The 14,767-nt window shown below is 39.1% G+C and overlaps 1 protein-coding gene across 1 annotated transcript in view; it reads left to right on the top strand.

The window, feature by feature from the left end:
• The window catches only part of cpne5a (copine Va), a 130,271-nt gene that overhangs the window by 24,232 nt on the left and 91,272 nt on the right, over positions 1 to 14,767 (top strand). The window contains exon 4 of the mRNA XM_072681790.1: positions 7,862 to 7,965. Within this exon, the coding sequence (XP_072537891.1) occupies positions 7,862 to 7,965 (104 nt within the window). The remainder of the gene's footprint in view (positions 1 to 7,861; positions 7,966 to 14,767) is intronic.

Raw genomic sequence — 14,767 nt, 5'->3', positions numbered from 1 at the left:
GTAAGCTAATATGTCTATGGAGGAACATGTGCACCTCCCATGGCAAGAAAACATAAATGTCAGCACTATGTTCTTATGCACCATGGCATAACTATACACTTGCATGGATATATCCTTCAAAAGAGGCAAAACTACTAAATTGAGGTCAGCTGGGCTGTGTTTCTGATAGCATGGCACTTTAACAGTATGCTGTAGTGTATTTCTGCAACCATACCTGCAATACAAGCATCAGAACTTTATTCATAGTGTTAAATCTAGATATTAGCAAATCAAGGACTTACAGATTCATGGAGGATTCATGGAGTAATCAGCTTCAAACATTGACACACAATGAAAATGAGATTAAATGGATAATAGCAAACCATGCTGAGCCTTGAATGATTCCAGAACATTTAATTGTAAAAAGACAAGCTAAGAAGTGAATAAAAGAAACGTACCAGACAAAATATTAGTAATATGTATTATTTATTCTCTAACATCTGATTACACATCCCATTCCTTTATTAGCAATATCAATGCTGTCAGGAAGGGAGGGGAAACTTTTGGGGCTTAATGAAGTCTGTAATTTTATTTATTTATTTTTTGTATTGAACAGAATGAGGCCTGTATTAAAACACAGCCGAGCGAAATTTGTAAGAAGAAATACAAGAAAATGGCCAGTTGATTTAGTTTCCTGTGGTAGATAGGTAGATACAGGATCTCCAGAAATAGGGTCAGGGCTCTCTACTAAGAGTTACTGTTAGACTGCTACATACCAGATAACATATATACTACAAGCATTAAATAAAGCACATGCATTGTCTTTTAGAGATTTTACAAATCCAGGTGTAATGTAGAACAGCCAAACATGATTACAGTATATTGCGATTAGCTTAGAGCTGATTTACTACTAGCAGAAATTTGGGTTTTTGACTTTTGTGGTCCAGACTGAAGGCCTAGGAATAATAGCCACAGTTTATCACTGTAGCGATCTCTTTTAGAATTGGAATTGATCATTGAACATGATGGGATTTGGACCTAGGGAACGTTCCCTACAGCCAACAGCCCCGAATGTGGGAGTGTCAGTGTTGTGTTCTGCTTGAACATGAAGCCCAGAGTTTGTGGTAGAGTGGGCTAAAATGTACAATCCCAAGAAACTGGTGTAATCCTTACCTGACAGTATTTGTGCTGTTATTAAGAAAGAAGAAAGCATAGGCCTATTATTGAAGAAGAAATCATGTGTGTAACTATTTTTTCATTTGAGGAGCTTAATTTTTCTTAATTTAAGAAAGATGATCCTGCAAATTTATACTTAGTCACAGTGTATTACCTTTTTGCCACCAAAAAGGCAAAATTCTGTGATATTCTGTGATTCTTTACCATTACTGCATTGTAATCATGAAAGCCCTATTTAAATGTTGGACCCTTCTAGGGTTCTGAAACCACCTGGCTAGATCATAGACTGGTATCATAAAGCTATCAGGATAGAGCATATCTTTGTGGTTGAGATGATAGAGATTAGATATTAAGACATCCATTCTAGTACCAAGGATGGTTACATAAATGAAGACTTTCTTAGATAAATGAGATCTGCGTCCGATAACGACTGCTGTGTGTCTTGAGATTAGCTTTGGAAATTGGCAAACAATACGATAATAAGACAAGAACAGTCATGATTTAGTGGTTTGCTGCATTGAGTGTAGTTTATTTCTCAAAAAACATGGTTTGATGAATGAAGCTGTGTGCTGAAACAGATGATGGTGGGTTCTCCTCTCAGGTAGCTGTCTCATGTTTGAACGGAGATAAGGCAGAACATAGCTCTTGTACATCTAAATCTAGGAACATTTAGGTGGTACTGGCCGTGTGCCATATTTTTCACACTGGGATGTTCAAATATGAGCATGGAGCAGTCAATCTTATGTCAATTTGCCTTTTTCACACAGAAGCCATTTCATTATGGGGAACATGGTAATTAGCCAGATGGAAGCTATGAGAAAGCATCTTTACAGATTTTTACACACCCCTTTTGTCCATAGCCAAAATCTTCCCCTTACCTCATCATCTTTGATTCAAGAGTACAGTCCTTATAGGCGCCTTTAACTTCCAACGCATCACTTTTTTCTTCATGCCACTAGCTTAACTCTGCTTGGCCAATCACACTGTCAGCGTGTGCTAACTCCTGTGAGGGATATTTTATTTATACACATCTGAAAAGTTGCTTCTTTAGGTTGAATTATTCATGGCAAACACAATTAGCCGAGGGAACAAACTGCCGTCTCTTGGCTGAGCAGCAGTACTGTGGGGAGAACGACACATCTTTAAAGAGGACCAGCTCCTCTGAAGAGGCACTGCACCTCTCGCCTCAATGTAAAGCTTGAGATCACACAGCTTACAGCACTGAGCTGCGACAAGTCACTCTTTTCCAAAAAAGATAAATAAACCAAAATAAGCGCAGAGAATTGGTTCTAGACTGGGGAGCAGGGTCAGTTTTCGATGTGACGCTTTGCGACTATAATCACACATGCCAACTGCAATGTGTAATTCTGGTGAAGTAGGCGGGACAGCTCTCGCTCGCAACTGTCTAATGTTAAGTAACCTGTGTCATTTATGTGTCAACATCTGGTAATATTACTCTACCACATCAGTTCACAGGCTTCCTTCACTTTCAGTGATGGTTCTGTATCGCTCAGCTTGTCCAGAAATGCATGTGTAAAGTGTGACTTCATTTTAGGGTGGCTTAAAGCATGAGGTATGCTTCCTTTTGGAACATTCATCTTAGAACATTTAAGCTTCGAATATGACAGTGAGCATTCAATCAGATCTAATCTAATCTGCTTTCCCGTCTTATACTGTGTGGCTACATCTGTGTCCTGTCTAAGTCGCCTCAAGTTTGTCGGTCATACCAGCCACACATTGCCACTCTGGTCACTTTTGGAACCCTAGTGAAAAAAAATTATTTAATTGTATGTGTTTAAAGTATGTTGTAAATATACTAACAAATCCATGTACTTACTTAAAATATGTTAAAAATACACACAATATTACACTTTCATCAAATGCTTGTACGTAAACTTTTATCACACTTTAAAAAATACAATATAGTATTTTTTTTATAATGACATTTGCTAGAAAGTATACTTTTAGTTTTAATTTAATATGTTTTAAATACGTGTTGAAATAGACTTTTGTACATATTCTATGTAAAACAGCTACTACATTATTTGACTTAAAGCACACCTGAAGTGTCACATAAACTTATGTAGGAATACTGTAATGACTAAAGTTTTTTTACCCAAATAAATGAAGTCTGTGGTACATAGAACTGGATATATCCCACATATTACTCAACTGTTTTGAGTTTGAATCAACTTATAATAATAACGTTTATTTTGTTGCCATTGGCAAATGAAGAGTAATTGGGCCATGTGAGTTTAAAAACAAAATAATAAACTGCACTGATGCTGGATTTAATCATTTCTCTAATGTTGATGTTTTGATGATTGAAGTCCAGTTACTGAATCAGTCGTGCTGAGTCAGTAATACAGGATACAGTGGATTTGTGTGTGGAATACAACCTACTTGAGTAAAACTCACAACTTTTATTATTGGCTCCTGGAACCACCTATTTTCATACTGGGTGTGTCTTTCCTGCTTTACTCACCATCAGTGTGAAGTCGTTCCCTCAAGCTACATTCCTCTATGTACACTACTAATCTATATAGTGCTGTGATTGTTTGATCTCAGTGGCGAAGGCTGTGAGAACAAGCTATAGCTCTGCTCCTGAGTGTGGCTTTGTTCTGGTTTAATACTGCATTGGTTACTAATGCAGACTTTTGACATCTTCATTTATTATGATGAGTATGATGATTCCCATGTAATGTTTTAGTAAGAATTATGACCAGGCCATTTTTAATGTATGTTTTATTACATTTCTAATGCTTTGTGTGTATAATAATAATTCAGTTATATGTTAATTGCGTTAAGTTTAAGTAAACAAAGTTCCAGTTTAGTACAGTTAAGAACACAACACAAAGTTAGGCTTTCATATTATGTATGTAAAATAAAAAAGTATAATGAGTACAAAAATAGTTTTTTCCTTTTTAGTACTCTTAAGTTGCACTGATCATCAGTGTAGCTAAAAGCATACTTTTTGACACTATGGAAACCATGCCTAAAATCTAGTCTTGTGATGTCTTTCCTTCATTCCTTGCTAAAACAGTGAGGAAAGGTTTCACTTTTGATAATTTACCCATCTTATCACATAACATTTCTGCCATCCAGAGGCTGGAGTTGATTGCCAGCTTCTTACTGACTTTTTTTTTATTACCACCTTAAATGGTGCAGACATTACAGATGCCAGCGTATTTAACAGTATATTCAACAGCTTATTTAACAATATACTCAACAGCGTATTTAACAGTATATTCAACAGCTTCTTCAACAATATACTCAACAGCGTATTTAACAATATATTCAACAGCTTCTTTAACAGTATATTTAAAAGTTCAAAAAACAGTTATAATAAAAAACACCACAGATCTCTTGATCTGCACAGGTCTTGTCTGTTGACTCCCCACACAGTTCTTTAGATGACAGAAACAGATGTATTTTTGTGTAAAGATCATGTACTAGAATAGGGCGACCATATGTCTTTTTTTTCCCGGACATGTCCTCTTTTTCGGGATGTGAAAAATGCATCTGGACAGCTTTTCTAAATTGTTTAAAATGTCTGGGATTTTCACATCAGCATTTGCTTCTACAATTACCACATATACTAGCATTTACAGTGTAAAACATGGCTGTTTAAGCCATGCCTGCAAACCTGCATCTGCATGTAATCATTGGTCAAACTGCTTCCAAGCACAGCTGACTGACCACAGCCTAAAAATGCCAAAATAAAATAAAAGAAAATGAAATAAAAGAAAAAAAAAAGATTTGGCCATGTATGCTATTGTGTTATTTACTTTTTTCGCTAAATGAGCAAATGTTTCTATATGAATGTTGATTAACATACTTAAGAATTACTAAAGAAATTTAACATCCTCCTACCCTCACACACACTGTCTTGATGCCTCCCAGCCACAATGTCCTAACCTCACCTGCGTGTCCCCCATGGTCTTTTTTACTAAAAACAAAATATGGACACCACACCTAAAAGAGCTCACTTTCGGAAGACAGGTACAGAGAGCCAGCAGTCACCTGAGAAATGGTTAAAACCGGACACATTGGGGAGATACTTTTACTGGTTCCACTTTGGTGGCTGTAATCTAGACGTCACTGTAATTCCCAGTAATATATGAGCCTCCCAGGCTGGTAATTACCTGGGTAGTGTACTATGTCTCGTGCATGTAAATTGCTGGGTTGACTATACTGGGATTTGGACTCCAGTTTGTGGTCACACTTAACCCCTTCCCATTTAATTACTGGTAAAAACCTGTCTAAAAGCAGCTTATCTCTGCACTCATGTGCTCTCTCTCTCTCTCTTCTCTGTCTCTGGAGTCCCTTGTGCCCCTGTGTTTCTATGTGTCTTTCTCCTACTCCACCAAAACCCACTATGTGCATTGGGAGATACTAATGCTGCATTTCAGTGGTCTCAGAAACTGGGAATTACCAATTCCTCAACCTTTAAATTGCATTTGAAAAGCTGAGAAAGTAGGATATTTGAATTTTCCACTGGTGAAAGATTAAAAAAATTATTCTGAACTTGGCGAAAAATGTGGGAAAATGGATACCTAATGCAGTTCTATGTGATCAATGGGTTTAATTAAAATGCAGGAGGAGCATTCTCCAGACCTCCATGTTTTCTTTTCCCGAACAGAGTGAAGTCATATTTCTAGTTAATTATCAGGTACCCGGAACTTTTTCCCAACTCTTTCCCACTTGCTGGGCGTGCATTGTGCATACCTATGATGCATTGTGTGAACAGTCAGAGTCAAGCTGAGCTGAGGTGCTGAATGGAATGATAATTTATTTATCAGCAGTCATCCGGCTTGTGGCCTAGCTTGCCCCCTCTGAAGGCTTTGGGATGACACTGTGTTCAAATGTTAAGTTTACATTTGTGAAACTGTACATATTTATACAGCCATGCTCGTCCCTGTTAACATGCTGCCCATTGCTTCTGAAATTACATTGTGGTTGATTGCTCAGTATCTTGTCAGATGGTGAAATTGCATTTTTCTTTGACTCAATGTGGCCCAAGTGGTGCACTCATTCTTGAGTCCCTAAGAGGACTACAAACCTATAGGAAGGCCCATTTCATTCAAAATGAGCATCAGTGCTGGCCTAGCAGTGAATATAATTTAATGAGATACTGTACAGGGTCAATTAGAGGAGGGGGGGGGGGTTGTTTGCAGATGTATTCCCATCATATCAGTTAAGACAAATGGCATTTTCAGAGTCTGTTTTAACCCTGTCTCCCAAACACACACTTTTAAAGGTTCCAAAATATGCATTTATTGAGGATTGTAATTTCTTCTTTGATGTATAAATAGTAAGTATGTGCCTTTGGTCAAACAGTTCTTAAAGCAGCATTTTGTAGCAACTTTAAAAATATTGTGATACTCAACTAACTGCAATAGTAAGAATAGTGTCTATATTGTTGCTACTCCCGGTTCGGCATACGGCTAACTGCACTGTGTAACTTTGGAGAAGCGGTCAGGACAATGCTCATGTGAGAAAGCTAGCATCATCTAGTGTTAACTTTTAGCCTAGTGCGGATCCCTGTTTGCTCCACTAGCTTTCAATTTCTAATATGCCAAGTTTGAGCTGGACCCTTTTAAAACTAGAGTCTTCCAGATTTATATCCAGGTTGATCATATGATCTACTGTACATGTAGTCTTGACGAACAACCCCAAGGCTTAGGCCACCTTTTGGACCAAAGCTTTAGTATCTCTCCTGTCTACTGAGCATAAAAAAGCATTAGAAATGTATTGAGGTAGAAGGCATTAGGTCTGAATAGTGTATTTGAATGTTGGCTAGCGCAATTACACAGTGTGTGCACTTGTGTGTACTCAGGAGAATCAAAGCTAAGTATGGGCAATACCACCGACTTTCTTTTCTACAAAATACCAAAATCCAAGAGCTAGATTCTACACAGCTGCTTAGCATCAGCATTTGACATGTCTGACATACATCTGAGCAATTCTTTCTGACATCCAGTGTATTTGCTGCAGGGTTCCTTCATGCACCCACTCAACATTATGGTAACAGTTTATAGGATGTTAAAACAAATGTTTGGTGTCAGTGTTAATGTAGGATGCTTTAAGGATCCTCAAAAGGAAATGTTGGGATTGAACATACAACACTCCCATCCCTAATCCAAGCTGGTGCAACTACAGGTTGGGCATGGCCAGGTGTTTGAATAGCCTATAGGCCTGTGAATTGTCACAGTTTCACGGCAGTTTCACGACTTAAAATACGAGCTCAGAGCAAAGCCAGGAACAGTCGGTGCTACCATTATGAAGGTTTGGGAATATTCATTCTTTGTGTGTGTGTGCGTGTGTGTGTGTGTGCATCTCATTAGCGAGTAGTGTTATCACGCAAAAACATACATGCATGCTGCACTTTACTGAGAGGTGATTACTTGCTTAATTCTCGGTAGTAGAGAAGCACAGAGCCCTCGAACAGCATGCCAACATTCCGCTCTCTTTGTTCCGTATGGCTGTGAGTTTCTGCAGCTGTGACTACGGAATCACCGGGAAAAAAACAGGGTAAAAAGAGATGTATCTGTCATCTTTTCTGCAACTGAGATTTTTATCAATGTCATGCTGCTGTTTTCTCTCTCTCTCTCTCTCTCTCTCTCTCTCTCTCTCTCTCTCTATCTATCTCTCTATCTCTTTATCTATCTGTCTCTCTATCTGTCTCTCTATCTGTCTCTCCCAGTTTGGCAGAACAGAAGTGATTGACAACACACTGAACCCGGACTTTGTGAGGAAGTACATTCTGGACTATTTCTTTGAGGAGAAGCAGAATCTGCGTTTTGACATGTAAGTTAATCCCTTTGATGCCGCCGCAGAGGAGCCGGCCTCTAAGATGTGCTGGCCCACTTCCTCATGCTGCAGGGACTCCTCCATTCGTTCCTTCCTTCCTTTTTCCTTCCTTCCTTCCTTCCTTCCTTCCTTCCTTCCTTCCTTTCTTTCCTGCTTTTGTTGTCTCTACTTGCTATGTCTTTCCTCTACAGTTGTGTAGTAGTTGTTTTAGAGTTGCTCTAAACATTCTCAACACTGGTAGTGTTAAAAGATTACAGAAGCAGGTGTTGATGAGGAGTTTAATTAGTTTAGACTCCTCCCACATTCCTCACACCTTTCCTGATGGCTTCTGCACCACCTATTTGCATGCTGGGTGTGTTATTTTCCCTCTCACTAACTGTCGTTATGTTGTCTTTCTCCCTAGGCTACCTCCCCTAGTGGTAAACGTGCCCTTAATTGTGTTTAAATCGTGCTCAGGGTTGTTTAAGTATTTTGTAAATGTTCTTGCATATTTAGGTGTGCAAGTAAAATTTGGCCACACTTAAGAAAATTATAGTATGGTATAAATATATTTTATATATATTTTTAAATAAATGTGTTACTTTGGAGTTTACTGTTAGTTAGTTAGTTAAAATTGAATTCATTTCTATTTTAAAACACTTAATATAGATGTGGATGTACTTCTAAAATACTCATTTTAAGTAGACTTAGAAGTGCATTAAAAACTACTACATCTATTAGTGCAATAGAAGCTACTACATTAATTCACTTAAAGCACATTTGAAATGACGCATAAAATTATGTATATATACCAACATTTTTTGTACCCATTTAAATTAAATTGAATGAGTTCAATCAGTGATTTAGTCGGCTGTTCTGGTTCAGTAATATACAGTGGGGCTGTGTGTGGAATACAACCTCAAAGCTTGCTCATTGGCTCCTGGAACCACCTATTTGCATACAAGGTGTGTCATTGGCTCCTGGAACCACCTATTTGCATACAAGGTGAAGGCTACCTTCCCACATGTAGCCACTGGAAACCTATGTTACCACATGTTACCAGTCTTTCTCTTGTTGAGTGAATCAGAGTTTGTTGAGATAGTCACTGTAAATGTGTTGTTGTTTTCAATGACTTAAAACTACTGCAAATAGGTGGTGCCAGCAGTCAATAAGGAAGGTGTGAGGACTGTAGGAGGAGCCTAAGCTAATTAAAGTCAATGTCCACACCTGCTTCTGTTATCTTTTAACACTTTCAGTGTTGAGAACGTTTAGAGCAAATCTGTAATCAACTCTAATGGAGATAACACTGGAAATTCACACTGGTGTATCTGTTGTGAAGGGAGTCCTCTTGTTTTCCCCTCCCTCTCTCTATTTCTGCCAGTTTGTTTTTCTTTCTTTCTTATGCTCTAGCGAGTCCTTCATTATAAAAAATGTTTCAGGGCATTAGTAAATAAACCGTGCCATTAAAAATTAGATTAGTAAATGTATTGAGTTTAGCCATCTTTGAATTTAATCTTGAACTTATTGGGTTTAGTTGGTCACAATTGGCAAATGAATGATTGGCCCTTGCAAGCTTAAAAAAAGTACACTTTAAAAAAGTGCACTGATCTTGGATTCAATCATTTCATAGTGATGTTTTTCAAGAGGAATCAATACTATTCACCACCCTTTGATTTTGCAATACATTCTCTTTGAGTAAAACTTATGTGTTTCCTATTGGCTCCTGGCATCATTAATTTGCATATGGGCTTGTCCTCCACCCTCACTCACCGTCAATTTGTAGTCGCTCCCCCCAGGTCACCTTTTCTTGGTTATAGAGGCATAGCTTTGTTCTTGTTATTTTTATGATTTTTTTCCTTAGCTGATTAATGATGGTGGAATACTGTATTGCTGTAATGGCATGCAGGAGTAGCTTGGCCATGTAGTGAAATTAGCTGGCAGAGGAAAAGCGGAGCCAAAAATACTGTTTTCTGACCTTTAAGAGTGAGAAGCTCCAAATGTGTGTCTTTTCCTTTGCTGTAGAGTTTTCAGTTTGCTCTTCATTTTCATTCTATTCCCCTCTTTTCTGTGTCTTCCTTCCTCATCATTTCTCTTGTATCCTAGTCACATTTTCCTCCTTCAATGTCCCCTGTTTCCTCTTTTTTTCCTCTCTCTCTATTTCTCTCTTTTGTCTACTGTTTCTTTCCTTCTTTGTTTCTCATGCTGTCAAAAGTCTTCCATTCACTTTTGCACTTTCCATCTCTCTCTCTCTCTCTCTCTCTCTCTCTCTCTCTCTCTCTCTCTCTCTCTCTCTTCTACATCATTCTCATTTCAATCTTTCTTCCTTCCTCTCTATTTCTCATCTCCTAGTCTCTCCTCCAACATCTTTCATTGTCCCTTTGCTTCTTTGCGTCTCTCTTTAGCCTGACCTCCTTCTGCTCTTTCTCTCTCGCCTTGTCTTTGGCTTCTTGTACATCTCTCTCTCTCTCAATTCCTTCTGGTGTCTTCACATGTCTTCTATTCATTTTTCCATCTCTCTCTCTCTCTCTCTCTCTCTCTCTCTCTCTCTCTCTCTCTCTCTCTCTCTCTCTCTCTCTCTCTCTCTCTCTCTCTCTCTCTCTCTCTCTATCTTGCCCTACCTCCTGGACTGTGTGTATTTTCTCTGTAATTCTGAACTGTGTATATGTGCTGATTGGGGTGTGTAGGGGGTGCTGGTGTGGAGTGAGTAAAAAGTCTGCTAAATATTTCAGATGAGTTTTGTCCTCAATCTTCTGGAAGGCGCTCAACAAAAGACGCCGAGATGAATTGCAGAGTGCTCCTCTGTCCTTCCAGCTCACTTTCCTTAGCCTCAATAGCTTTTCCCTCAGTTGAAAGGGGGAAAGCACAGAGCTGGCCAAAGGTGCAGGATATAATTGTAAACCTCCGAGAGTTGCCTCTGAATCACATTACAGCCCTGTAATGACAGTTCCTCTCCTTAACAAGGCAAATATGCACATACGGCGAGGGCCATGTGTGCCCTGCACCACTGAAGCCGACTGCACTTTTTAATATTGTGAGTTATTAATGCTCAAGCCACAGGGATTCAGCCACTGATATAAAGACTTAATAAGGGAACTTGGATGTCTGAGTCAGGGCATCAGAGTAGATCTTAGGATAGCATATTTTTCTCCAAAGTAGGCTGCTTTTGCTCTCGCCATTAAGTTTTAATTATAAACAGGTGAAGCTGTCATCAGTTTGACTGATGAGAATTGCCCTCTTTGGAGGTTTCCAAGTGATTATTGTAGCCTAATTCTGGCTGTAAGTAATTGGACAGCAAGAGAACTTTGTTGTTTTAGCTCTGATCCCAACCCATTAAATTTGAAATGAAGAACTGAGATTAAAGTTCAGAGTCTCAGTTGGATTTTAGGTTATTTAGATTAATATAGTTGGTGAATTATATGGAGATTAATGTCCTTGACATGAACAAACTCCCCCATTTCAGTGGACCATATATAATTGGACAAATTAATTTAATTGGTTGCAGATACTGTTAACTGTTATCTATATTAATGTTAATATCTAGAGTCTGCAACCCATGGGCATTACTAGGTGTTGGCTGTTTTCTTTATTTAGGCCCCATCAGGCCTGTATTGCAGCTTTTTCAGTTCCTGCTTATTTCAAGTGCTTTTTGCCTTCTGGCCTTCAGGAAAGGACTGCACATCTAACATGACTAATGTGCTCTGTTAATAACTTTCACTTTGTAGCCCTAAAAACTCTTTTAGGGTTTGTTTTTGCAGTATGTGTTGGCATTGTCCTGCTGCATTTAAGGCATGCCTTGTTTCTGAGTGAAGACTGGTTCATACCTAGTGTGGACGTGGATTTGGCACACCGGACCGCCCATGTTGCTCAACATGCCACTATCCCTGGTGACCTGTTCACTGCTCAGTACAAATGAGGAACAAAGGAAACAGATGCCAATGTATATGTAAAGGAATTGTGGGATTGTACATATACAGTGCCCTCCATAATTATTGGCACCCCTGGTTAAGATGTGTTCTTTAGCTTCTAATAAATTGAGTTTGTTTCTAAATAATATAGGACCATGATGGAAAAAAGAGTAAAATCCAACCTTTAACTCAAGTGAATTTTAAGGGGAAACAAAAAAATCCCTGACTAAGAAATAATTATTCTTCATAAACTCACCTGTTCCACAATTATTGGCACCCCTAACATTTCTTAGGAAATAAATGTAATTAAAGTATTTCTGTCAATTCTACAGTAGTTTACGAAGTTGATCAGAGTATGTAGGAACATTTAATTAGTAATTCACAACTTCCTGTTTCCCTGGGGTATAAAATGACGTGACACAGAGGCCATTTCTCTTCAACATGGGAAAGACAAAGGAACATACCATTCAAGTAAGGCAGATGTGTGTTGACCTCCACAAGTCAGGCAATGGCTACAAGAAAATAGCCACTCACCTACACCTGTCCATATCTACTGTCTATTAACTATTAAGAAGTTTAAAACAACTGGAACAGTGGTAAACAAGCCTGGACAAGGATGCAAGTTTATTTTGCCACCACGCACAGTGATATAAAAAGGTCTCCAAAGCTCACTGTTACAGACTTGGGGTCACAAAGTCTCCAAAACAATCATCAGGCGCTATCTGCATGCCAACAAGCTGTTTGGAAGGCATGCACCGAAAAAACCTTTTCTCACTCACAATCATAAACGCAAACGTTTGGAGTTTGCTAAGCAGTACTGGAACTTCAACTGGGACCGTGTGCTTTGGTCAGATGAAACTAAGAGTTTTTTGGCAACAAATGCTCTAAGTGGGTCTGGCGTAACACAAGAGCTGAGTATGCAGAAAAGCACCTCATGCCCACTGTGAAATATGGGGGAGGATCAGTGATGCTGTGGGCCTGTTTCTCTTCCAAAGGCCCTGGGAACCTTGTTAGGGTGCATGGCATCATGAATGCTTTGAAATATCAGGACATTTTAAAACAAAATCTGGTGGCTTCTGCCCAAAAGCTGGAGATGGGTCGTCACTAGGTCTTTCAGCAAGATAATGACCCAAAACATATGGCCAAATCTACACAGAAATGGTTCACTACACACAGAATCAAGCTCCTCCCATGGCCATCTCAGTCCCCAGACCTCAACCCCACTGAAAACCTGTGGGGTGAGCTGAAGAGGAGAGTGCAGGGGAGAGGACCCAGGTCGCAGGATGATTTAGAGAGATTGTGCAAAGAGGAATTGTGAAAGATCCCTCTATCTGTATTCTCCCATCTTGTGAAACATTATAAGAGAAGATTAGGTGCTGCTGGGGGTTGTACAAAGTATTAACATCAGGGGTGCCAATAATTGTGGCACACATGATTTGATGTTAAACAATTATTTCTTAATGTGGGATTTTTTTCCTACTGAATAAATTCACTTGAGTTAAAGGTTGGATTTTACTCTTTTTTCCATCGTGGTCCTATATTATTTAGAAAAAAACTCAAATTTATTAGAAGCTAAAGAACACATCTTAACCAGGGGTGCCAATAATTATGGAGGGCACTGTAACTGGGTGAAGGTGAAGTTGTCCAGAGATCATGATGATGAGCCCTAAAACTTTATTTGTTGATGTTATTAAACAAAATTACAGCCCCCACTATGAACACACACTGATCACATATAATCAAGCACAATAGAGCTGGTTGTTGTTTATCAATAAAGAGGAGCAGCTTTTGCTGAAGTTGGCTGACAGACAGGAAAGGCAGTGCAGTGAAAGACTGCGGCGTGAATTTAGCCAAAGATCGATTGAGGCGTGTTTGCATCACCACACAGACTGACCACATTGTTTCAGTTTTCAAGTGGTACGTGCTCTCACGCTCAGCCCCCACGCCATTTTGTCCAGCCGTTTTGGCCGTGTGCCCTATAGCTTGTGTGAGTCTGCATTAAGTATTTACCAGCCTTTATGCTTCTGACCAATTCCAAGTAGCGCTGCGCAATTTGACGTCAAATCAGTATCACAATATATTAAACATTTTACCTCGATTATGATTAATGAATGATTTTATAAGCTGCTTGAGTTGCTTAGTTAGCTCTGTGTTTGAGTTCCCGTCCATGTTGCCTTACTTGTTACGGACTAGATGGGGTGGAGTTACAGTTCTGAACGTCAGTTTTGATTAATTTTCGATGAATTGCCCATCCCTAATTCTAATTTCCTCTTCCTGCTTCCCACAATCACATTTTCAATAGCAACAACTGAGCTGGTCATGACACATGATCATAGCACTGTGTTTATACACAGAGAGCAGTTCTTTTAACCATCCAGGATCTCCTCTCATTATATCACTCTGATACAGGCTAATCTTCACCTCATCTGTGCTCTGGTCCATACCAGGTCATGCAGTCCTCTCTTTATGATCTCTGACACATCTATGCCATTGCTTTTCTCATTGCTCATCTTCATACAAATACAAATACTTTATACAAATACCACATCTGTCCGGCGCTACAGATGTGCTGCAACTCTCAGCTGGTCAAAAATACATGAACAGTTATCCATGCTCCCCAACAAATGCCCTCTTTTGTAGCCACTGTTTCACAAGTGTTCGTCTGGTTGCTTGCATTGCACCGCCCACAGTCCCTACATCTCACCACTTCAGCAATGTTAGCACTCATTGAAACTCATTGATTTCAATGATGATGCGCATGCAAGGTTACAGAATGTTGACACTGAATCCCATTCAACCTTATATACCCAGAATACACCATATGTCTTTTGTGTTAGAGTAGATGTCTGCACACTTATAATAGAAGGGATATAGCAGTTTTGGCCAATTGTAGTTTCTCTTTTCTTGGAATATGA

This window comes from Salminus brasiliensis, chromosome 6 (genome assembly GCF_030463535.1).
Source record: "Salminus brasiliensis chromosome 6, fSalBra1.hap2, whole genome shotgun sequence".
NCBI lineage: Eukaryota > Metazoa > Chordata > Actinopteri > Characiformes > Bryconidae > Salminus > Salminus brasiliensis.
Note: the sequence above shows the minus strand (reverse complement) of the source record. Positions and strands in the feature narration are given on the sequence as shown.